General features: G+C 40.3%; 1 protein-coding gene across 7 annotated transcripts in view; it reads left to right on the top strand.

The window, feature by feature from the left end:
* The first annotated feature begins 2385 nt into the window (after positions 1-2385).
* The window catches only part of MTMR7 (myotubularin related protein 7), a 50878-nt gene continuing 28845 nt past the window's right edge, over positions 2386-24418 (top strand). For 2 of the 7 annotated variants that reach the window (XM_064449515.1, XM_064449509.1), the window contains exons 1-3: positions 2391-2684; positions 21291-21413; positions 22507-22669. In XM_064449515.1, coding sequence (XP_064305585.1) covers positions 2661-2684; positions 21291-21413; positions 22507-22669 — 310 coding nt within the window. In that variant the 5' untranslated portion in view covers positions 2391-2660. Of the gene's footprint in view, positions 2685-21290; positions 21414-22506; positions 22670-24418 lie in introns of all 7 variants that reach the window. The other 5 variants (XM_064449510.1, XM_064449511.1, XM_064449516.1 and 2 more) reach the window with 4 other exon arrangements.

Below are 24418 nucleotides of genomic sequence, written 5' to 3'. Positions count from 1 at the left end.
GGCCCTTCAGCAGCTTTGTTGCCCTTCTTTGGACACATTCCAGCAACTCAGTGTCATTCTTGTAGTGAGGGGCCCAAAACTGCACACAGTACTCAAGGTGTGGCCTCACCAGTGCCAAGTACAGGGGCACGATCGCTTCCCTGCTCCTGCTGGCCACACTATTCCTCATACAAGCCAGGATGCTGTTGGCCTTCTTGGCCACCGGGGCACACTTTAGGCTCATGTTCAGCTGGCTGTCAACCAGCACTCCCAGGTCCTTTTCCTCCAGGCAGCTCTCCAGCCACTCTTCCCTAAGCCTGTAGCATTGCATGGGGTTGTTGTGACCCAAGTGCAAGACCCACCACTTGGCCTTGTTAAACTTCATACAATTGACCTTAGCCCATTGATCCAGCCTGTCCAGATCCCTCTTCAGAGCCTTCCTACCCTCAAGCAGACCAACATTCCCACCAGATTTGGTGTCATCTGCAAACTTGCTGAGGGCATACTCAATACTCTCTTCCACATAATTGATAATGATATTAAACAGAACTGGCCCCAATATTGAGCCCTGGGAACACCGCTTGTGACCGGTCGCTAACGGGATTTAGCTCCGTTTACTGCAACTCTCTGGGCTTGACCATCCAGCCAGTGTTTTACCCAGCAAAGCGTACACCTGTCTAAACCATGAGCTGCCAGCTTCTCTAGGAGGATTCTGTGGTAGACAGCGTCAAAGGCTTTGCTAAAGTCCAGGTAGACAACATCCACAGCCTTTCCCTCATCCACTAGGCCGGTCACCTGGTCACAGAAGAGGATGAGGTTGGTCAGGCAGGACCTGCCTTTCATGAACCCCTGCTGGCTGAGCCTGATCCCCTAGTTGTCCTACACATAACTACAAAGGAAACATAGTTCATTGTTGGTTAATTCTGAATTGATTCTGATAGCTCTGGCCTAAAATAGAGAGCAAAATATGCCACTGATCAAGAGCCTTGGGAAGTCCATGCTTTACACAATTCATGAACTTTTATGCATGCCATCCAGTGAATTTTCAAAGAGAAAATGGTATCTCCAACCTTCATTTCAGATCTGAGTTAACAGAATGAAATGGAACAATTAAAAACTCCCAGATGAGAAGAGTTTTCATCCAGTTGATGGTGTCTCGGATTATGGTCATACCAGCCACTCCTGCCTGATAAGAGGAGTTGAACTATGAGAAAAAGAAGGGAAGAAATGGGCTAAAACAGGGAAAGAAGGAAGCAGAATGGTCAAATCCAGGGATGACCTATACTCCCACATGATAGTACAGCTTCTGCCTCCTCTAACCAAAGAGCTGGCTTAAAAACCCCTCATGATGTGGAGCAATCTAGCCATGCCTTAGCAAGAAAGTTGCAGGGTTGGAGAAACATTGGCAGGACTGGAGCCAGTACAGCTATATCCATTGTTCTCTTTCCCTTGGGATAAAATGCATTCACTTTTTGGGGGGCATGCCATCTTATTTTCAGCCCATACTTTAGCTTTCACAGAATAGATTAAGCATGCTCTATTTTCTGCAGGCAAGAGAAGGATACTGCTCTAGCCATTGCCTTTGTGCAGTTTGACAGGTCTCCACATTTGTTTCTATGCCTTGATGAGGCTAGTCCCTATTTCTAAGGAATCACTGGAATACATTGATCGATACAGAACACCTGGGCATTTTACAAGCCTCAAAGGCTATTGTTTATCAGAAATAATATATTAGCACCTCTAGTCATCTGCGCATTGGCATAAACACTGGAAAGTTTCTCTTTTTGCTCAGAGTAAGATGGCGATTCAAAGGTGGTTAGAGATACCCGCTCTTCATCTTCGCGCAGGTGAGCTGGGGAAATCAGTTCTGTAGCATTTCTTTTTGCTCCAAGAGGTGACGCATCTCTTGGACCAGGCAAGGCAAAAGATGGGACAAGAAATTTCAGACATAAGACTGAAAATGGCGTGTCATAAAAAACCTCCCCTTGTGCAAATCTGAGGATGCAGCAAAATTGTGAATTATAGAAAAACAGACACGCCGAGCTTGAGATAAATAAAATCGAGCGCTTCAGTTTCAGTACGCGCAGCTTTTGTCCGTGAGGTACAGCACCCGCTGGGCCAGGGAACAAACAAAAACCGGGGGAGGCGATCTCAGAGCTCCCTTTTATGTTTCTGACCGTGTCTTCCCGGAAAGAAGGGACAGAGCGATGCAATTTTGCTAAGACAGCAAACCGCTGAAGAGCCACCTCCAGGCTGTGCCTTTCGGGGCCGGGGGCAGCCAGCCGCCGCCGGGGCCGGGGTCCCCGCGGGCCGGGGCCGGGGCCGGGGCCGGGGCCGGGGCCGGGGCCGGGGCCGGGGCCGGGGCCGGGGCCGGGGCGGAGCGGAGCATCCCCGCCGGCGGGGCAGCATGGCAGCTGCCGGGGAGGTGGAGCCAGCCGCTGACCTGCCGGCGTCGAACCACGGGCACATTATCTGCTTTGAATAAATCCTCCCTTTTTCCTTCCTCCTACCTGCGCCGGAAAACGGGAGGAAAAATAAAATAAAAATTAATATATTTTTTAAAAAAAGTATTTTTTTTAAAAGCAGGGCTGGCAGGAGGAAAGAGGAGAGAGGCCAGGTGCGTACGGCCGCCTCTGCCGGCTGCGGGAGGTGCATGAGGAGCTCGGCCGGGCGCCGCCGCCATGGAGCACATCCGGATGCCCAAGGTGGGTCCCGGCGGGCGGGCAGCGGGGCCGGGCCGGGCCGGGCCGGCGGGGAGAGGAGGCCGCAGGGAGGCCGGCGGGGAGAGGCCGGCGGGGGCAGCGGGGGGAGGAGGGAGGCCGCCGGGACCCCCCGGCCGTGGCAGCATCGCCGCCACCTTCCCCGCCGGCGTCTGCTTCGGCTGGAAGGAGGCTTCACCCGCGACCCTGCGGGCGTGAGGCCGCTCACAGCCACCCCGTGCCTGCTTTGTAGCTGCTGCGGGGTGTTTTTATTTCAGCCAGTTTGCTGTGAAATCCGCCCAAATACGCCGAGAGCTGAACACGTTGCTTGGCGATGTGGGCTGAGGATTTATCGGGCGTTTTAATTGCCTCCTATTCAGCCCCCCCCCCCCCCCCCCCCCCGTTAACGCAGGCACTGCCTGTGAGTGGTAGGTATCCAAACTGACAGGTGTCTTACCTGCTTTTCAGATTCCTTTAGCTCACCCCAGTGTTGCAGACCTGGTGATGAATTTGTTTAGTGTTTGTATACAGAAATTTGACCAGTGTAATCATTCTTTTTATATAGCATTCTAAGCATGAGGCCTGTATTTGGTAACAAAATTGCTGTCTTGCTCTGAGAAAAAGGGTACAGTTTTGATATGCAGAAAGTTTAGATTAAAAATAATCATAAAAAATGAACCTGAGTAATGTGTTAATTTGAAGCCAGGGTGGGATATATTTCATATTATTTTTTCATTTATTTATGTGCCCAAACCCCTGCAATTAAGAAGTTGTGTTTGATTTGTGCCTCTTCGTTTATTATCATTATCTAGTATGATGACATGAACTTTAGCATTAGGGGCTCTTCATACTTCACCTAGATTTTTGGGCCTTTAGGTATTAAGCTGCAAATATATTAAGAAGATAGAAATTTATAACTGCCTTTCATCTCATTTCATGATCTGTTATCTGCTTTTGTGGGAAGGAAAATTATCAGAATAGTAGGAATGTGTCCTGCAGGTAGGAAGTGATCAGTGAAAGCTGTCTGAACAGATGTTTGTGACCATTAGCTGAAGAATGCTGACAGCATGAACAAGGAAAATAGTGAAAACAAATTAATAAGGGTAGAACAAATTCTAAAACTAAATGGTTATATTTGCTGTGAATGGAAGGCCCACGCAAGCCACTGTTGCAGGCAATGGAGCTTTTCTACAAGAATCCTTAAAATGTTACTGTGCATATGTAAAACCCATTTCTGTATCCAACAGCTGTGAGAAGGCACTGTACTGATGACTCAAGACACTGAAAATCTCACTCAGTGCAAGGTGATTGTGCAGGCTTGGTTCCTGGCATTCCCTTGCATTATAGCTATGCTAAAACTTATCTCTCTAATACAATAAAGCAGTGTAGAAGGCATGATTTAAAGGGACAAGTGATACAAAAATCCTTTAAAATTTCTTACATAAATGTAGAAAATCCAGAATATTCAACATGAGTTGGTATTGAAATACTTCATCTCTCCATTTACTCCTAAATACACTGACAAGTCAGTGTACCTACAGTTACAAAGAATTGATATCTTTGGTTTGTTTGCTCAAAAAAACTCAGCTTAAAATCATTCACCAGAACAGGGTTGGATTTTTTCTGGTTTTGTTTTTACTGAATCTGGTTTTGATAATTTGGAGTCTAATGTTAAATGATTTCCCATGCCAGCAATGTAAAAATAGGTAAGGGACAGCTATGTGAATGTAGGGATATTCTCACTGTATCATTTGGTTGTCTCTGGGTATCACATTTCCTGACTCCATCCAATTTTGTCCTAAGAAATTTGACAGGCAACTGCCCTACTCTTTAAAGGTATTAATCTCAGAATAGTGGCACTTTCCTTGATTTGCAAACACAGCCAAATGGAAAATCAAGATAAATCACATACTTAGAAAATTAATAAACTTAATATCTGAAAACAAAATTCCTGCCCCAAGTAAAAGCTTTTCCTTCAAAAGGCAGTAAAAAAGGTCTACATCACATGATGTCCATTAGGAGTTGGCAACTTTTTTATTTTAATTGAAATATAAATAATGAGTGGTGGTTCATAGATATTAAAATAAATCTGATATAACGGTCATAAAAAAGCAGAAAGACATTGCATACCAGTTGGACCAGTAGTTCATTTAGGTCACTGCTCTGTGTCTGACAGCAGCGAAAGAGAACATGTCTGGCCACATTCTGCACCCTCTCAGCATCCACAGTTGTATTAGGGTCCAATCCTTCCTATTTTGATTAGTCTCTATTTATGGACCTCTCTGTGTGAGTTTGCCAAAGCTTCTTCTAAAGATGCTGACACCCTCTGCCTCCGCAACCTGCATGGAAGCAAGTTCCAGGAGATCATGGCTGTACAAAAGAATTTTTCTTCTATGTGTTAAAAAGCTCTTAGTAGTTTCATTCAATACCCCCTGCTTCTAGCTTCCAGGATTTGGTGAATCACACTTCCATGATCACCTTATCCATGCCTCCACCATAATTCTTGATCACAACCTGCCAGATTCTGATAATTTCAGAGAAGTGTCAATGACCCCAAGACCGCTTTCCTGTGTGGTAGCTTCAGTTCTGAGTCCGTGATTGTGTAGATGTGGTTTAGGTTGTTTTTCCAATAGCTACACTACTTATGTCTATCTGTGCTGAAGCTCTTCTGTGTCCCTTTTGCCGTCACACTCTGTGTTGCAAGGCTTTTCTGGAATTTTTGTGCCACAGATGAAGCATTTGGCTATCTAATGTAGCTTATTAGCATCCACAGACTTGAAGATTTCACTGTTCATTCATTTCTTCAGGGCACTGAGGAAGTTGAATAAAACCAGTCCCAGCACCAGACTTTGTAGAACTTCACTGTTGACTTGTTTCCATCCTGAAAAGAGACCATTAGGCCTTAATCTTTGCTTCCTGTGTTTTAACCAACATTGTCTGTACATGGACCTTTCCTCCAGTACCATGGCAACTTAGTTTCTCTAACAACCTTCAATTGTCAAAAGATTTTTTTTGAACTCTAAATATGTCCTCTAGATCATCTTTACCCTTGTTCTTTGTGGCAGCGTCACAGGACTTCGTCAGGATTTCCCGCTGCAAAAGCCATTCTGGTTCTTTCCTAACAGACCGTGTGTATCTACCTGTTCACTAACCCTGCTGTTTCACATGCTGTTGATGTAACTACATAATTTTGCTAATGATACCTTGTCTAGTCTTTCACCAAAAGATATACCTTTAAGCCTGGTTCTTAAGAATTTAACTGCTGTCTCTCCTTAGCAAGTAAAAGTAGTGAGCCAACAGCAGATATAGAAACCAGGAGTCTTGACAGTTGTCTGTTAATCAAAATTGCTTTTCTTCATTATTTTTGAAATGGTATTCCCTAGACCTCCTGGACCTTCCCTGGACCTTCTGAATAGCCAAGTCCCTAACACACTATTTTATGTACTGAGTGCCTTTGTTCTATCATTATACTATTGGTAGAACACAGAGTGCATGCATAGTATGTGCTTATACATACATACATCCGCAGTAATGATGTTTTCACAAAGTAAATGTCATCCTATGTGTGAAGGCTGTAATTTGAGTACATTTAAGAGTTGCTAAGAGTCACTCATTGCTAAATAGAATATATATAACACCAATAATCTTCTAAATATTAAAAATTAGTAAAACCACAGTCCGCCATGCATATGGGTTGAGCAGCAAGATAGTTTAGGATAACTGCCAAAATCTGAAGTGTGACGAACTGCTCATAACAGTCATACAAAATGAATAAGCAATGCTTCTGCACAGGCTAGAAGCACATCTTGTTAACATGTGTAGAGATATGTCTGGCCATGGACAAGTTGACAGATAAAGAGCTCTGAAGATATGTTTATTTCATAGGGGGACTTCATGCACTGTTGCTAATCAGTTGCTTTATTTTATTTAGCATTGTTCCATATCATTTGTCTTTGTATATTGGCAGCAGGCCTTCTAATAATAAAGAATACATCAGATTTATTCCTGGTGTAACAGCTGTCTTCAGTGGAGTTAGCCCAGAAATTCATTTGACGTGGTATTTCTTGTTAACGCAATACTTGGCACGACTTGAGTTGTTCAAGTGCTTTCGTTTTTGTGATGTTATGGTATTTCCTTTCAATGATTCCTTTCTCAGGCAGAATTGAAGATACGCTACCATTTCTCATGATAATGATAAATCTTTCTACCAGATATATTACTTTCCAAAACAAATTCCCAGCGTGTGTAAATGAGTGTTGTTTCCTTTTGTTTTCATTCTATTTTTCTTTCCATAGTTCTTCCTTTTCACTAAAAAAGCTTTAATACAAGTCAATTTTCCCAATGTCTCTATCAGGAAACCCGTTTCATTTAAGTCCACTTCATATATGACATGTAAATGGCAAAAAAGTTGTCTAGGGTCTTGTCTAGGTCAATAGCAAAACTGAATCCAGCAAGTCTAATCTTTACTCTCCAACTACATCTGCTGGGCTGCTGGATATCCACCTCTTTTTAAGCTAAGCTGGCATTTCTACCATTGCTCACTGAGTGCCTTCCATTGAGACAGGAGGTGATATTATAGTTAAGTTCCCCATATTCAGGCTACCATTCTTTTTGGAAAATTCCAGTTTCACTTCAGTGATGTAGGAAGGTGGCAGCAGTCCTGAGGCAATGTTAGGAACTACCTGGGGGTGTGGGCTGATTGTTTCTGCTGCAAGCCAGAGAATGGAGTGCCACAGGCACTTTGCCATAGCCGTCTTAACTCTTTGCTAAACTTTTATTTAGTTTGCTCCTTAAGAAAGGCAGAGGAGGTGAGGCTGGCACAGTCCTTGCCTGTTATTGGTGTTTTGGGTCATCAGCTTACAGAAGACACTTTACTGCAACCTCTTTTGAGTGCCAAGTTGATTTTTGGCTTTTCAAGTATTGTGCAGAGGTGGACAGTATTCACTTCTCTGTCCTTTCTTCTAAGTATACAGCTTAGAGCAGTACACCATACTGCTCAGCTGGTGCTTTCTGATTCCATAACTGTTTAATTAAATTCCAACTCAAGGGTTTTCTTTTCTAACCCACCTCAGAGAATTGTGGACTTTTAGCTATATTTGACTGGATGTCAGAACCGCAGCCTGATTACAGTATGGACCACAAACTTGATACAAATTCTATTTGTAGTTTACCTCACTCATAGATAGTATTTTCATAGCTAACCTGACAGGCCTACAATCCCGCTGGGGACTGGCCATCGCAGCCTCAGTTTTCTCATCATCTTTGTCATTTAAGTCACTTAATATGTCTTTTTGGAACTGGAGGAGATCCAGAGCTGTCTCTGATATTGTGGGTTTCAAGATAATTTCATTATTAGTGAATTTAAACTAACTTCTGCTAAAAAGAAGTACTGCAGTGTCATTTCAATGAATCACATAACCAGAGTTGCTCTTTGGGTCTTGGATTTCCTCTTCCCCCACATCACCGGTTTGGTTTGGCTCATTCCCACTGTATATATGTGAACACCAGACTTTGTCTTGTTATATTGGAAGATTTTGGCTGCTGGTTTATTCCCTGAGCATTATTTCATTTGTTCGTGTTCACTGATTTGGATGTTTTATTTCTTTCTCGTGGTCTTGTCAGGTTGTGGTGTTGCTATTTTCCTTCTTTCGGAGTGTGTCTGCTGGACTCCACCTTCTTTCCATTCTTCAGCTTTTATAATTTTATTTTTCCTTAACAGGAACTTTTCAATTAAATAATTTTAAATTGATGTGTTCTTATTTACCAGACCAAAATGAGTCACAGAAGGCTATTGTTGTCACTGAAGTTTTCTGAAAGCATCAGCAGGGTTCTGATGAAAATCTGCCTGTTTTCCTGGCTGTGTACCCAGGAGATTACTGGGGATCTGAGAACTGTCCTTCCGTCAAGTCAGCAGTGAAATTGGAGACTTTGGGGTTGCTGAGCTCCACAGTCCTAGGTTAGTTCTGCAGTCTGGAGACCTAACCATAGCTAGCTCTTGGTTCCTGGGTCCATGTCCTGCAGCTCTCACAGCCCACACCAAACCAGCATATCTCAAAGTTCTAGGAGACTTGCATTTGGCTGTAGATTTGTTCACCCCATGAAACCAGGAAGCTGGAAACTCAAGTAATTCAGGCTTGTTCACTGTTAGGACACTAATTTGGTCTCCATGTGGAAGAGCTAAAGTTTCCCCTCCCACCCAGAACTCCCCTTTTTAGAGCTTGGAGTTGGAAGTCTCCCTTCTGAGCCTCAGGGTGCTCAGGGTTTTCAGGGTGCCAAGTCTCTGGGAGGGCTGTCAAAGGGATGGGTGTCTATCAAAGTAGGGGTGAGCAGATGACATTTCAATTGTGAAATGCTACATTGAAGTTTTCAAAATGAAGTGTTGCTCTTTTTAAACAGTCAAAAAAATCTTCATCCAAAGTGAAAAACTTCAGAAGGCATAATTTTTCATACTGAAAAAAAAAAAGACATTTTCATCAATGGTTACTTCATTTTCCGTTAGTTGCCCTATCTTTTACTTTGCTAGAATCTCAGTGTGACTAAATAAAATATTTAATTCATTGTGATTGCCCTGGAAATGCCTGAAATATATACAGATTTTAGATTTAATGTACCAGGTTGAACCTCACCTTGCACCAACAGGGACATTCTGGGGGAGTAAGAAAAACTAAGCCAGAGTGATCGACGGCACTGGCTATTTCTCTTTGCTGCACGGGTACTAGATGTGCATTGCTTAGGGCAAGGAGCCGAACCAACCTTGGCAGATTCAGTACAGGAGCACACCACAGTCATGAAGCCTTCTGTGCCATTCTCTTTCCCTAATTTTGTTCCATATGCAATTTTTATTTGTATTACAGACATGTTTGGCCCAACAGTGTTATTCTGGTGAGGCATTACAATCCTACGTCTTGTTGCTGGAATTTCAAAATATCACAAAATTATCACACCTTTCTCCCTTTTCTTTGAGCTTGGAGTAGGTGGAACAGGTAAAACGGCTACATGATCCATAAAAACTCTACTTTGTTAAAGGAAGTTGCAATTTTTCATTGGCAACATAATGAAATATCTAAACGATTGTATGCCACTGTGGTTTTTCAAAGAACTTGTTTGTTACAGAAGACTAGAACTAAAACTTTGGAGGGCAGTTTCAGCTGAAATGTCACTTTTCTGTTTATTTGGGTGAAGTTTACGTTGCCTTTTTCTCCTGTTTGTTTTTCCCTTTTCAGTATCACTACTTATGGGATGAGATTTTTACTGTTTAGCATTAGGTATATAATTTAAGAACAGAGGCTCCATGGACATAGTCAAAGGAATTTCCAGAATCTTGTTAAACAAGATTCACTGTCTCCATTCACCATTTATTCTTCATGTGCCAGTGTTGTGATTTAACCCTAGCCGGCAACTAGACCCCACACAGCCGCTCGCTCACTACCCCTGGGTGGGATGGTGGAGAGAATCAGAAAAGTAAAAGTGAGAGAACTTGTGGGTTGAGATAAAGACAGTTTAACAGGTAAAGCAAAAACTGCACACACCAGCAAAGCAAAACAAGGAATTCATTCACTACTTCCCATGGGCAGGCAGGTGTTCAGCCATCTCCAGGAAAGCAGGGCTCCATCACGAGTAATGGTTACTTGGGAAGACAAATGCCAGAACTCCAAACATCCTTCCCTTCATTCTTCCTGCAGCTTTATATGCTGAACATGACATCATATGGTATGGAATATGCCTTTGGTGGGTTGGGGTCAGCTGTCCCGGCTGTGCCCCTTGCCAACTTCTTGTGCACCCCCAGCCTACTGGCTGGTGGGGTGGGGTGAGGAGCAGAAAAGGCCTTGACTTTGTGTAAGCCCTGCTCAGCAGCAGTGAAAACATCCCTGTGTTATCAGCACTGTTTTCAGCACAAATCCAAAAAGTATCCCCATGCTAGCTATTGTGAATGAAATTAACTCTATCCTAGCCAAAATGAGCACAATAAGCTTCTAACTTAGTGAGATAAGATACTAAATTTAGATGGCATTAAGATACTGAAATATCTTAATGAAATACCTAAATAAGATACTGAAATTTAAATGGCATTGGTTCTTCATTTTCTGTTATAATAATCAGCTTCATCTGTTCACTACTCTTAGATCTCTTTTCTCAATTCTGTAATGTGAGTCTCATTTCTCATACAGGTACGTTAATATACATTCTTTTGAATGTATAGTATTTATGAAAAACAGACAATCACTTTTGATCCTCTTCATTCATCTCTGTTCTTATTGTTTGGTCATCCCATTGAAAGTGTCATGTGAAACAGGTAAAGCTGTTAAAACATGTCATATATTAATGATCTCAAAACTCTGTGCCTGTGTAATAGTAAGAGTCTGTAGGATAGTTAGCTATTATTATATAAATGGTCAACTCAGTTATATCTGATACTGATATAATTTTTTAATTATTGAGTTTACTGATTCTATTTAATCTACAGTAGGCCCAGCTTACTGCCCTTTGTGAGGTGAATGGCTTACCAAGTGAGCACAGGAGCTGTTTTACTAGATCAGACTGGTATGCTTCTAATTTTGTAACCATAACATCTGATTCCAAATACTAACTATCAGGCGATGGAAAGGGAAGTGAGGAAAAGCATGATCCATCTGGGAAGATGCTTCCAAATTTATGTCCTGAAGCAGGAACACTGGTGGAGCCAGTGGTCCTAATCCAAAGATCATTTAAGGCAATGAAGGAATTCTGGCTTGGAAAGACTCAGGATCTAGCATTTTGTCTTTTGTGTTTTAGGTTCTGTTTCACTTGGTTTTCTTTATTTTACATTCCCCTTAGTATTAGGGCCCTTCTATTCTGAATGCTTTTTCACTTTTGAAACTTGATTTTCATACATATGCCTGTTTTTAAAATACATGTTATTCTGTTTTGGTTGTAGCTTTTTTTTAAAAAAAAAACAAACCCACATAGTCAAATCTTTCTCTAAATACCTTGTGATGTAAATACCACATCATGTGAGTAGGAAGGCACTTTCTCCCTTGTGAGATCTGTATACTGACTCATTGTATTAATCGGAAAGGCAGTTTGTCTTTAGATTTCTAGTTTTGTGCCTGTTCCTTTTAGATTTGGATTGCGCTCTTAAATCCATAATAATATAACTATTTTCCTAATCCCGGAATTGGCACACCTTCTTTGGATTTCCGATGCCAGACTTTCATATTTTCAATAATGTGACCCTCAATAAAGAAGCAGCTGGATAAAGTCATAAAACAAGCTCTAAAAGACATGGATAGCCACATACTTGAATTTGCTGTCTTGGTATCTGTGTCTAAACCAGTAACTCTCAAACTCAGTGCACTTAAAAAATGGTACTGAAAATCATTAAGACAGCATGTCTGCAGGGTACTCTTTGATTTCTGTTTATGCATAGTAGGAGTCTGACTGAGGTTGGAGCAGAGGATTTGGGAAATTTGGCTTTGGAGTGGTCAGGGCTAGAATCTCTAAGCCTGCTGTTAATGGGCTCAAGTGGGTGGTATTTGATCTATCAGTGCCTGTAAGCTAAAGGAATGATCTATTTGCAACAGAAAATACACACTGACATTTCCTGGTGTGCAGGTGTACTCTGCTGAGAAAGCCAGATCCCTACTATGAGAAAAGAGAGTCCTATGAATCCATCTTTAATGCAAATCTTTTGTGGCCTGCACAGCTCAAATGGGCTGGTACTGCTGCTCTAAAACAGACTGCTGAACGGGGCATAATTTTGAACATGCAGTGGAGCAGCCTGTATCAAATGGAGGAATTTAAATGTACCTTTCTTTTCAGTATCCCTTGGCTGCATGCAGAATTTTTAATCCCAACTCCAGTTTACAATACAATAATTTTCTGTGTATTTTTCTTTCAGATCTAAATCTAAACAATTTTGGCAAATGCAGTAAGATTTACTGACTTGAGGAAGCACTTTTTAAACTAAATTAAAGCTGTTTGATATAGTTTTTAATAGAACACACCGACAACTTAGGAAGTTCCTGGGTTGCTCTGTTCTTTTCTAGAGAAATGGGATCTAGTGTGGACTGAAAGAGAAAACACATTATGGAAGAGCTTTGTGTTGCAATGTTGACACCATCTTGCAATGATATACGCACTTGTAATAACTTATGGCTCACTGCACCATTATACCACTGCTACTCAGCTATATCTTATAATAGGGTACTGAGCTCCCACTTCCTATAGATCTTAGAGACAATAGTGTTTTTTTAATCCAAATTGTTAGGTAGTTTGTTCACTGTCTTACTAACATTCCAAGTAATTTCTCATAATTTTTTTCAGCTCTTTTCTAGTATTCCAGTTTCAGTTTAGTCCTTTAGTAAATTAGACTTGCTTAGGTTTTTCTTGAATAATTTCTTCCGTCCTGTCAGGTTTGCCCTGAGGAAACTTTTTACAATGTTTAAATTTAATAATTTTTGTATTTTTGGCTTTGGTTGATGCTTTTGACATATGCAGCCGTCTGAGTCTGTGTTACAGATTGGTTGTGCGTTATTTTACTGCACTTGGGAAATCTTTTCAGACATGGAAGTACAAAAAAGTTACATGGATCAGCTACAGTTTTCATGATTCTTATGAAATAGAATAGAAACCACATTAAATGGCAGCATCAATTGGCAATTTGGTTTTCCTTTATTCTTGTTCCAAGATTTTGCAAAAAGGTCACTTATTGTATATTTTGTTTAATGAATACAGCACTATAGTATCTTTGTGTGAAAAAAAATTGTAATAGCATTTGGTCTTTTGCATGTTGTATGTTTTCACTCTCAGGAATTACGCTAAACACATGGATAGCTGGGGTCAACCAGGGTGAAGAAAGCTCAGATATTCCACTTGGCCTCAAACCATACCAGCTGTGCTCCTTTTTTCTCATTAGGCTCAGGCTTTTGGCTTGCACAAGCTCTTCCCTTAGCTTTTTCGTGCCTGCAGTGCTGAAGCCAGTCAGAGTCATGTCACAAATTCCCAGGATTCTGTTTCTTCTTGCTTTTACTCGCATGTGTAACATCACATGGTGAGTAGGGAAGGCAGCTGAAACCCCCAGGCGGTGTAGGATCCCAGCAGGAGATGAAGACCTGGATGGACAAGAAGAAGCCTTTCTAGGGCTACATGAGTGCCACTAACCCAATGGCAGCCTGGCCCTGTTCCTTGGCTTTGGGTCAACATTTCCAGCAGCATCGACTGTTGTGAAAGCAGTCTTTCTTTACCCTTAAAGAATCACTGAAACTCCTTTGTATAGCCAGATGTCAAGGTACTTGATCAGCTTTTATCTGGAACTTTGCTTTGACAGGCTTGTGTTGTAAAGCAATGAATTTTGACTGGCCGAACAACAGAGAAGCTCCTGAGGCTGTGGCCTGAGCTAGGACATTCCTTGCTTACCTTTAATTAGCACCTTTGTCCTAGCTGGGAGGGTTTTCTGGCCTGCCTTCCTTTATCGTGATAAGGAATTAGAGGAATTAGGAACACCTCCTCCTAAAGGAGTAGGGAGCACTTGGTAGTACATGGGAGCAGAGCTATTTTGTTCTTGGCTGCCAGATAGGTTTTTCTGCCTGTGTTCTTCTTCCAGATACACAGTGACAATTGTAATGGACAGGTAGGCAATGGCAGCATGGCAGAACTGACAGTAAAAGTGCCTTCTACTCCAGGTTTAGCTAATAGACAGGAAGCAAGCACACAGACTGAAAACCTGCGTAGTGAGAAGAAAACTCCGAGATGGTTTTTCCTGATTCAAGTCTTGGTTTCATTTGAAAACCCTACAGTAGAGACTGTTTTCTGTCAGATAGCATCTCCCTGGTGTACATGGGTGGTATTGTGTCAGGAAGCAAAGCAATGTGGAGAGGCATGGGACTGAGTTTTTGCTCCAAATGATACTTTTTTCCAGTCTGACCGATCTGCTGTAAAGCTTTGCTTCTCTCTCCTTTACCTATTCAAGTCTGAGTTCACAGTCAAAACTGATCGTGCCCCTGAAGGAGCTTTCCCATGTGCAGTTATAAACAGCTTGAAAAAAAGTAGCAGTAACTTTTGCACTTTTTTATGATGCTGGAGATACAAATACATCTTAAAGAAGTGAGAATGAAGGTAGTATATTTAAGAATCATTTTAAAATAGGCCATGCAGTCAGAGCTTATTCAAGAAGTAATCTGTACTAAAGACAAAACCAAATTAGTCTACATGGATATTTTTAGGAATAACATTTTGGCATGCCAACTTTCCTGAACACTTTCAGGGTCATATCTTTGCCATTCTTCCTTAGGTGGGAGTCCCATTGAAACTGGTGGGTGTTGTGCGGGAATAAAGCTTTGACCCATGCTTCTTCTCCCTAATATGACATCTTTTTCTTGAATGATCTCCTGGCAACCCTGTTTGTAAGTCATTTGTCATGTTTATTCCCTGAGTAAAAAGTGCCTTCCATCAGATTTTAATCTGCATTCCCTTTAACTTCTATTTTTGCCTCCTTTTTTTCTGTCATCTGTGTTGCATTGAAAACAGAGGTCCTGGCCAACTTTATTTATCCCCATGTAAGGGGTTGCAATCATTGAAATAAACCTCTTGGCAGTCTTTTCTTTAAACCTAGACAACCACAGTCCTCAGACAAAAATAAATGACAGGGGCAACAGCTTCAAATAAATTACTGAGGTTTTTACTTAGATGCCACTCTCCAGACTGCCTTGGCTAATCCTTTCTTTTTTGCTCCTTGAGTGCTTTCAGCTCTCAGCTTTACAGACTGGTTTTGCTCTTTTTTTATTCTTTACCTAGTATTTTCTGATTTGCTCTCTCCCACCAGCTGTTAATTCCAGGCATACACACCACACACATGTGCTTTGCTTTTTCCTAATGTGTATCAGTACATACAGTACATACACGATTTCTTAGGTTCTCTAATAAAGTCTGCAGTAGTTCTGATGAAAAAATGGGGCACTTTCTGGAGAAAAAGTAGGAGACAAATTACTACAGTGTCTTTTTCTTATATTGAATTTAGGGTTTTTTTTACTGTTAATGCAGATTTCTCAGTATGCTGTTGCTTTTTAGATAGAAAAACACAGCTTCTTCCAAAGCACTACTGCAGTGTGTGTTCCTCTCTTGTGGAAATGAACATATTCCCATTCCCTCTAGATCATTTAAAGACACTGTTTGACTTGGCTTTCTTTCCTGATTGGGAGGGTGGAGAAGAAGAAAGAAGGCTCCTTCTTTGAATCTTTTGATCAGCAGAATGAAATCTAAGATTGAGGCTAGCTCTATTTTACATATATGTGTATGTGTTTCCCCTGCCCTGGCTGAAATATACTGCTTTTTTCAGAAAGTTTGAGTAGCTGGAAACCAGGCAGAAGAAATATACATGGAGCTTAGATGAAAACAATGTAAATCCATGCAGGAGGTAATGTAGAGAGTTTTTAGAACAAGTTCGTGAAAGCTTAGAGACCCTTACTGCTCCTGAAGGCACTTCGTGCCACTTAAATCAGAACTGTGGATTTGAATCCAGGTAGAATTTAGACTCAAGCAGTTCCCTTTCCCTTTGGAAATGGTGTTAGATATGATAAAGTGGTTCTTGAGGCAAGTTATTGAGAAAAATAAAGCAGGTTTACTATACTACAATCACAGATTGACATATATCATGTGAGAACTAGGCAAGGTTAATTGACAAATCATCCTAATTTTTATCAGGCCAAATTTAGAGGTTCTCACTAATTTTAACTGACTCTTACTGTACTCTTTGAGGTCAGCAGAAATAAGGGCTAGCTAAAACTTTAGTCCACTGCATTGTCTCACAAACAGTACTTTTTACTTGTTGAGCCTGGTAGGAGAGCTCATTCTCAGTTGTACTTAACCATGCTGCAGTACTGAAAATCTGAGAACCTCTTGTTAGAAAGCAGAAAACATGACATTTTGGATAATCTGCTGTGTCACAAAAAATTATGTCAGTGTGAAAAATTCAGTATTCTCAAATAAATAGAAATTGCCAAGCGCTCTGCTTAACCAGAGCAAAGAAACAGGCAATTGGACCAAATATATCTGTGTTTCTGTACAAATGAAGTCTGGAATGAAAAAAAGACAAAACTAGAGTTATTGGTTATAAATGAGAATGTTGATATAATAGGCATGTTAAAAACTTAGTGGAAGAAAAGTAATCAACATGACAGGCTAATACCAGTGACAAATTACATGGGAAAGACGGGTAAAGTCATGCCTGTCAAAAAGCAGAACTTCTTGTCTTGAAGAAAACTTAGAGTAAAATCTCATAGATTAACTATGTCACAAAAGCACAGTGTCCCTACAGCTTGTATTTACGAGACTGAATAGGAAAAGTAGAGCTGTAGCAACACAGGACTGCCTATTTAGGACTGTAGTACTGACTGTCCTACCTAAATGGTGGCATTGCCTATGACAACGTAGACAAGATCAAACAGCCACAAAGGTGGGAAATGCAATAACAATGGGAGACATCATTTACCGAATTGAGATTACATAAATGGGCTGGGGGGTGATTCTGAGTAAAATTTTAGGTTTTGTAAATGATTGCTTACACAGAGGCTGTTTATCTTGAAAAGAAGAAAGTAATTCCAAGTAATTCTAAATAGCTCTAGGACCTGGTCTTAAGCAGTGACAGAAAAAACCTGGTTCAAACTACAGCTAAAATCTCTGCGTGACAGCAACTAACGTACTTAGATGCAGTATTCTTGAAATAGCAAAAAAAAAAAGGGGGGGGGGGAATCTCCCATGGCAATGTTTAACTTCAAAGATGAAGCTACATGAAAATGTGAAAACTGTTTAAAAAGAAAAAGAGCCAAAAATTAAAATGTTTATAGGAGTCATGAAGCTTGTTTAAATATAGGAACTCACTGTAAGCCAACTTCCAGAAAAAGGCTTTAAAAGACAAAAAAAAAAAAAACATAAAAAGCCACAGCTGAACAGCAGGCTGAAGGAGTAAGAAGAGGATGTCTCTTATTAAAAGGACTTATTTTTTTAGAAGTAAAAGGGCTTTCTTTAAGTTGAAGTTGTGCCTAAATGAGGAAAATAAAGCATAAACAAGTTAAATATATAAACATATATTATATAAATATAATAACATAGGCCAAAAGAGGTTTTGAAGAACAACTTGGCAAAAACAAGTAGTAAAGCCATTTCCAAGCTGTCTTTAAGTATGTAAAATCGTGACAGAAAATCTACAGGACTAGTAAATGATCAAAGTAGGGAAGGTATTTAGGGGCATACACCTTCTGGCATATTTCTCTGTCAAGAACATTTCAGAAGATTTGTCACCACTAAAAGCATTATTAGAAGAGATTTCAGAAGAAACTGGCAACAATGAACAGTAAAAATTACCAGGACAAGACACTATCAATGCAAGTTAAAAAAACCTAGAGTACAAAACTGTCAAGCCAGTAACAATGCTTAAAAGTTTCCTGGTCTGAAAAAAATGGAGATGGTAAATATGACATCTAATTGAGAAAATTACTAGGAGCTGCAATACCCCCTAGATCCCCTTCTAAATCATTAGATTTATGGATAAGGATGATAAAAAGGGGAAGAACTGGCATAGCTTTCATAGAGGAACACAGAATCTCTAAAATTTCTTTGAAAAAGTTACTGAACATATGGATGAGGGAGATCCACTTGGTAGAAGCTAGTTAGTCTTCCAAAGCTCATTTGAGCATGTCCTTCATCAAAGGCTCTTGAAGAAACTGAAGTATCATGGGATAAGAGATAAGGGCCTCTGAGTAATAACTAGTTAAAAGATAAGAAGCAAATAGTAAGAATATATTGTCCATTTTTGTAATGGAGGGAAATAATCACTAGAGGTCCAGCAAATCTGTAAAGGCTTGTGTTGTTCAACTTACAAATGTTTTGAAAGATACAAGGAGGGGAGGAGATGTCAGAGATGGCAAAGTTCACTGATAGTACTTAAATTATTCAGGGTAGGAGAAATCAAACATTGCTTTAGGGGTTTGCAGCAATGTCTCATGATGCTGATGGACAAAATTAATCATTGATAAATGTAAACTAATACACATGGGGAGGTCTTATGTATGCAGACATGACTTGGAGTTACAACTGCTATTTCTAAAACACATTTTAAAAAATACACACATACACCCCCCTTCAGCAGAGGACACAAAGGCACAAGCAATGTTTTAAAAATGTTAAAAATTGAATAGAGAACAAAACATCAAATATCACCATTCTGCTACACAAACTTGTTGTACACCCAACTCTTGAATGCTGTTCGCACTTTTGGCCCCTTTTCAAGAAATGGACCTCTTGTAGGATAATCAGAAGAGTGGAAGAGCTTGTCTGGAATAGGTTCCATAAAGGTCGCAACTACATAAAGTTGGGGCTTCAGCCTGGGAATGGGTGGAGGCAAGGACCTGTAACAGCATGTGTGGCACAGGGAAAGTAAATGAGGAACAACATTCCCTGTTTACAAAATTGTTCACCGAATGCACGGTGCACCTGCCATTGGCAGCAGTTGGAAAGCAAGCAAATGGATGTCTACTTTGCTTGTGTTTCATGGCCTAAACTACCTCAGCTTGTAGGGTGGTACCTGGGGGTGATGGTTGCCTTGTGCATGATCAGAGCCTGTACAGCAGAGTCCTCGTTGGCTGGACTGCAGTGTAGTACCTTTCTTGTCCAGACAAACCTCTTTTTTTTTTTTTTTTTTTAATCATCTCTCCTCTCTTACAGCTCCTCTTTTGCTACTACTGATTGCTTACTGGGTTAATGCTGTTTTTCTTCCATTCCTCATCACCCAATATGTGACCTCTGAAGTAGATGGTCCTGGGAAAAGACTTTATCCATGCTTTCTAGCTGTTTTGTTTTTGTTTAAAGCATATTATAACTGGCCTTGAGGGAGAAGACTTGGTTTTACTAATTGTTTGATTTTAAGCATTTTGCTACCAAACTGGCTTATTTTGGTTTTAAGGATTTCTTTATTCCTATTTTTAAAATAGTGTAATATATTTGGAATACACATTGTAAACATGTAATTCTTAGGTGCTGGCATCATTCTGTTTCTGGTGTGACTTTAGTGGAGTTATTTCTGCAAAATGGTGAGAATACATGGCTATATCCCCTCTCTGAGAGCATTTTAGGAAGTTTCTGTCAATCTAATCTGGAATTTCTTCACTATTAAAAATAAAATTTATTTTGCTGATCCTCATATTCTTTTTCCTTTGTCCTTGTTGCACCTAGTTCTTGTTTTCAGGAAGTTTGTGCAAAATTACATTTGTTTCAACGCAAAAGTCTTACGGTCGTCTTTAATTTAGTTCTTTTTCCCTCCTCTTCCATTTCCTCGGGGCAACATTTAAGTCAGCTTGTATACCTCAAACACAAGACTAGTCCCTTTTGATTCTAATCGGGCTGTATCTCCTCAAGAGTTATCAGCCTCAAGTCCTGAAAATAACTAGGTGTATAAAAGAAATTTTAAGTCTTGAGTGAAGAGTTGAAGAGAGGATGTTGAGATTAGCCAGTGTGTTGAAGATTTTTTGCAGCAGTGGGCAGGCTGCATAGGTCTGTGCTGCTGCTTGAGTGTAAAGCATGCCTTCTGGTGCAATTCCAACATTATAAAACCAGAAGAGACCATTTTGGTAATTTACTGCAAGCTATATGATGTTGACTGTCAGCATTCCTTGGTTTAACTTGTTTGAACTAGGTATGTTTTTAAGGAAAACCAGCTAGCTGTGGTTTTAAAATTGTTGGAGTAGGAAACCTGCCAAACCCTTGGTAGCAATTGTTAACTGTTTTAGGGAGTTTTTATCCCATTTAATACCCACCTTGTTGATTTTTTAATTGTTCTAATTTCTCAATCAGAAATGCCATATAATGTCAGCTAAATGCCTGTGACACATGCCATATACAGAATATTAATGGTGTACAAGCCGCAAGCTGGTTGTCTGAGAGTTAATAACATGTTATGGACTTGCCTATTGTCAGGAGTGTAGCAAAGAGAGAACATGCATTTTGTGTCCAATGAGGCAGGGCAGTGGATGTTAAGTCCTTGATTCCCCTTGAAAAGTGACTGAAGGCAAAAATTTCTGGTGTGACTGCTGCTGTCAGCCTTAATAGCAGCATAGGGACAAACACTGAAGCGTTTTTTTGAACTATCAACAGAGACTTGCCTGGGAGCCTGAGTGAGGCCTGCTGAAGAGAGGCACTCTACCACTGTTACCTCCTGCTTGTTGTTATTTTTTAGATTTAGCTTCCTATGTATCACTCTGAATTCTGGAATGGCTTGAATAGACAACATGGAGCTAGAGTTTAGCTGAAGGCCAGGCCCTGCCTTGGTATCCCAGGGTGTTGGTAAGGTGAGATAACAGGGAAGAGCTCCAGTGAGAAATTGTCTTTGGAAGTCTTTGCTAACAGATTTTTGGATACAGGGGTACCACAAGATGGGGAAAAATGAATACTAAGGTAGATCTGGAAATAGATCATGTAATATAATCATATTTTATCATATAGTTATACTCTTCTGATAGTCATTTCATATGGTACTGAAGAAAACTTACTTTGTAATGGATAAAATGTGGATGCTGAGATCTTACTATGGCAGGCTATGTCATAGCCTAATAATTTCTTTTTTTTCTCTATCATTTCTTTGTATAGGTGGAAAATGTTCGGTTACTTGATCGTTTATCTTCAAGAAAAGCTGCACTGGGAACCTTGTATTTAACAGCTACCCATGTTATATTTGTGGAGAATGTTTCTGAAACTCGTAAAGAAACCTGGGTATGAATTTTTGTTTTTTTCAGTTAGCTGAAATTGCATGCACTTTATTGATGGTAATTTGAAAATAACTTGCAAAACTGTTTAAACATGGTAAAATAGTTCATATGGATACTTTTATAACTTCAGAGCATGTAAAATTCCAGCCTGGTAATTTTTGAAAAATTTTCAATGGATTCTGGATGTTGCAACACAGTAAGAGGAGTAGAAGGATGTTCACTGTATGAATACCAGATGTGACTGACCGAGGAACAGCTGCTGTAAACTACAGTGTTGCTTCTATCATCCAGGAAGAACTGAGGAGAAATGCTTCGAATGTGAATTGCTACCTTGACTCAGTCAGCTCTTGCCTCTCTCCATAAGTGCTGTGCTGGATCAGTGATTTTGTTTTGGGTTTGGGGCTTTTTTTCTTTGTTTGTTTGTTTTGTTGCTGTTGTTATTGGGGTTTTTTGCCCTCCCATAAAGTAGTATTTTGAGTTATCTGTTTTGGTAGACCAATAAAATATGTTGCATATAGGTACATATACAGCTCGGTGTCATACCATTTGAGAGTCTTTTATGAAGATTTAATTATGAATTATGATTCTTAATTATGAATCCTTTGTCCAGTTTGTACTAATTATTAACTCTGTCCTCGTAATGTTTCATCTCATCTGATGCAGGACTTGCATTTATTATTTATTTTTTTATAATCATACCAGGGCTACCATTGTGCCAATGAAGAGGCCCAACATTTTAGCCTTGTCTAACTGATCCTGGTTCATCTTTTCACTGTACAGATAGATGGAAAAAGCTCCTTTTCTGACAACTGTTAGCTTAAACTAAAGCAAACAAGCAAAAAGCTTTGATAATGTGACCGGGCTAATGTTTGTGCAGCTGAAACACTCCAGAAGTGCTTCTTTGTCTGTAGGCAACGTATCAGGCGCTGCTTGAGCCTGACTGGAGATAGGAACAAAACTACAAAAGGAGGAGTGTGAGGGTTTTTTGAAACAATAGTGGAAGCTACTGTGCCTGCCCTGGCACATAATCATGAATAATTATTTTTCTTCCTAACAATTTGAATCACTTGACATAAACATTTTAACTTCCCTCGCAGGTTCTTCACAGCCAAATTTCCTCTATTGAGAAGCAGGCCACCACTGCCACTGGTTGCCCGTTGCTGATCCGCTGCAAGAACTTCCAGGTCATCCAGCTGGTCATCCCTCAGGAACGAGACTGCCATGATGTTTATATATCTCTGATACGTCTGGCACGACCAGGTATGAGAAGGAAACTGGCACAAAAGTCAATCCTCACCCTGAAGAGGGAGAATGTAATGGAAGAAATGTAGCTGTGCATCTTTGCACTTTGCAGTTTAAGGAAAAAGGCTTCCTCAGAGATGTGTTATGAGAGTAAAGGTCTCTGCGCAGACAAGCATACTAAAATAGTCACTTATGGAGCCATGAAGAAAGCGTGTTATAACAAGCAGTTAATTCCATAAAGTATGTCATGAACTGTTGTTGAAGATAATACTCTAGGCCATCACTGGCCATAGAATACATTATAATGCTATTTTATGTCTAGCTTGTTTACTGGATGCCTTGTGTCAGTGTGAATTTAGGAAAATACCATTAAATCTCTAAATCCAGGGAATTTTCACTTTCCTGCTGTGACAAAAAACTTACGATATAATTAGTGGTCACGTCAGGGTCTGAATTTTCCCTTTCTGTGCTGTGCATAAATTTCTAAAAATCAGTGAAAGCTTTTGCAGCAAGTAGTTGGTTTATTCCGCTTAACCGCCTGTGCCTATTATTTTCTAGGCTTTGAATGTACCCTTTTTGAATTTCTGAATTCAGATCAAGTTTCTTCTGAAACCTTTACGCTTTTCAATGAAAAACCAAACGTTGCAGCAAAGTCCAACATCTGATCCTCTGTGTTATAGCTGCTTTCCTAAGAACCAGCTGACAAAGCTTCTGGGTTGTTTGTTTTAAGTGATAACTGTAGAAATACAACACCAACCTCTGTCCTTTACTATTATTTTGACAGAATGCAAAGAAAATGTTTACCACAGTCTGTCCAAAACTGACAACATTGGCTTTAATTTTTATCTTGCTAGGAGAACACCAATTTTACCTTACTGTGGACTTGGCAGTGTTAGGGTTATGGTTGGACTCAATGATCTTAAGGGTCTTCTCCACGCTAAATGATTCTATGATTCTATTCTATCATCTATTGTGTAGAGGGTGAAAAAATTGCACAGTCAGCCAGCTCAGCTACTGAAGTCCCTGAAGTACTTTCTATAATTAAGGTAGTAGTAGTAATAATATGCAACTCCAGCAGATGTAACTTGATATGCTAGGTGATGCAAGGTTAAAGTAATCAGATAAATTTAAAAACAATGAGATAAATTCAGCCAGTGGTTCTGCTGATGTAGATCTGGATTAATTCTACAGGCTGCAGCTGCAAATGTGTTCATGTATGCTGGAAGGAATGCAATTCTGTAATGCTCTTTCCTTGGAGCCAGGAGGAGGTGTGCATACTGCTGTGCACCAGAACAGGACACTGATACAGGCGTGCAGAGTGACCAAGGGAAGAATAACAGAGTAAGGAAGGGAAGAATAGCTATGGACCCCGAATACAAGTTCAGTGGCAGACTGCAATGGACAAGAAGGTTCAGATGAAGAAGATCCAATAAGAGCACCATAGAACTAGCTCTTTGCATAGTTCAGCTGCACAGTAGTTTTCCTTCTCCAGCAAAATACCTGATCTTACTGTAAGGCTGGATAAAATCTTGCTTACTTGAAGTTAGAAGGCTTCAATTGCAAGTTGAGACAAATGTACCCTGGCAGTGCTCTGCGGTGTCTTTTTGTCTGGGTACAAAGCTGTACTTTCTTAACGTAAAAGTCAACAATCCAAGGTACCCTTTACTCCATGAGGAGAAAAATGGACTCATTCAGGCTCTATTTTTTGTGCTCTGCCATTCATTCCACCATAGCTGAACATAAGTAAAGCCCATCTTGTGTACTGGC

The sequence above is a fragment of the Phalacrocorax carbo genome, chromosome 4 (genome assembly GCF_963921805.1).
Source record: "Phalacrocorax carbo chromosome 4, bPhaCar2.1, whole genome shotgun sequence".
In the NCBI taxonomy this organism is placed as follows: Eukaryota; Metazoa; Chordata; class Aves; order Suliformes; family Phalacrocoracidae; genus Phalacrocorax; species Phalacrocorax carbo.
The sequence above is the reverse complement of the archived record's forward strand: the minus strand, read 5'-3'. Positions and strand labels throughout refer to the sequence as shown.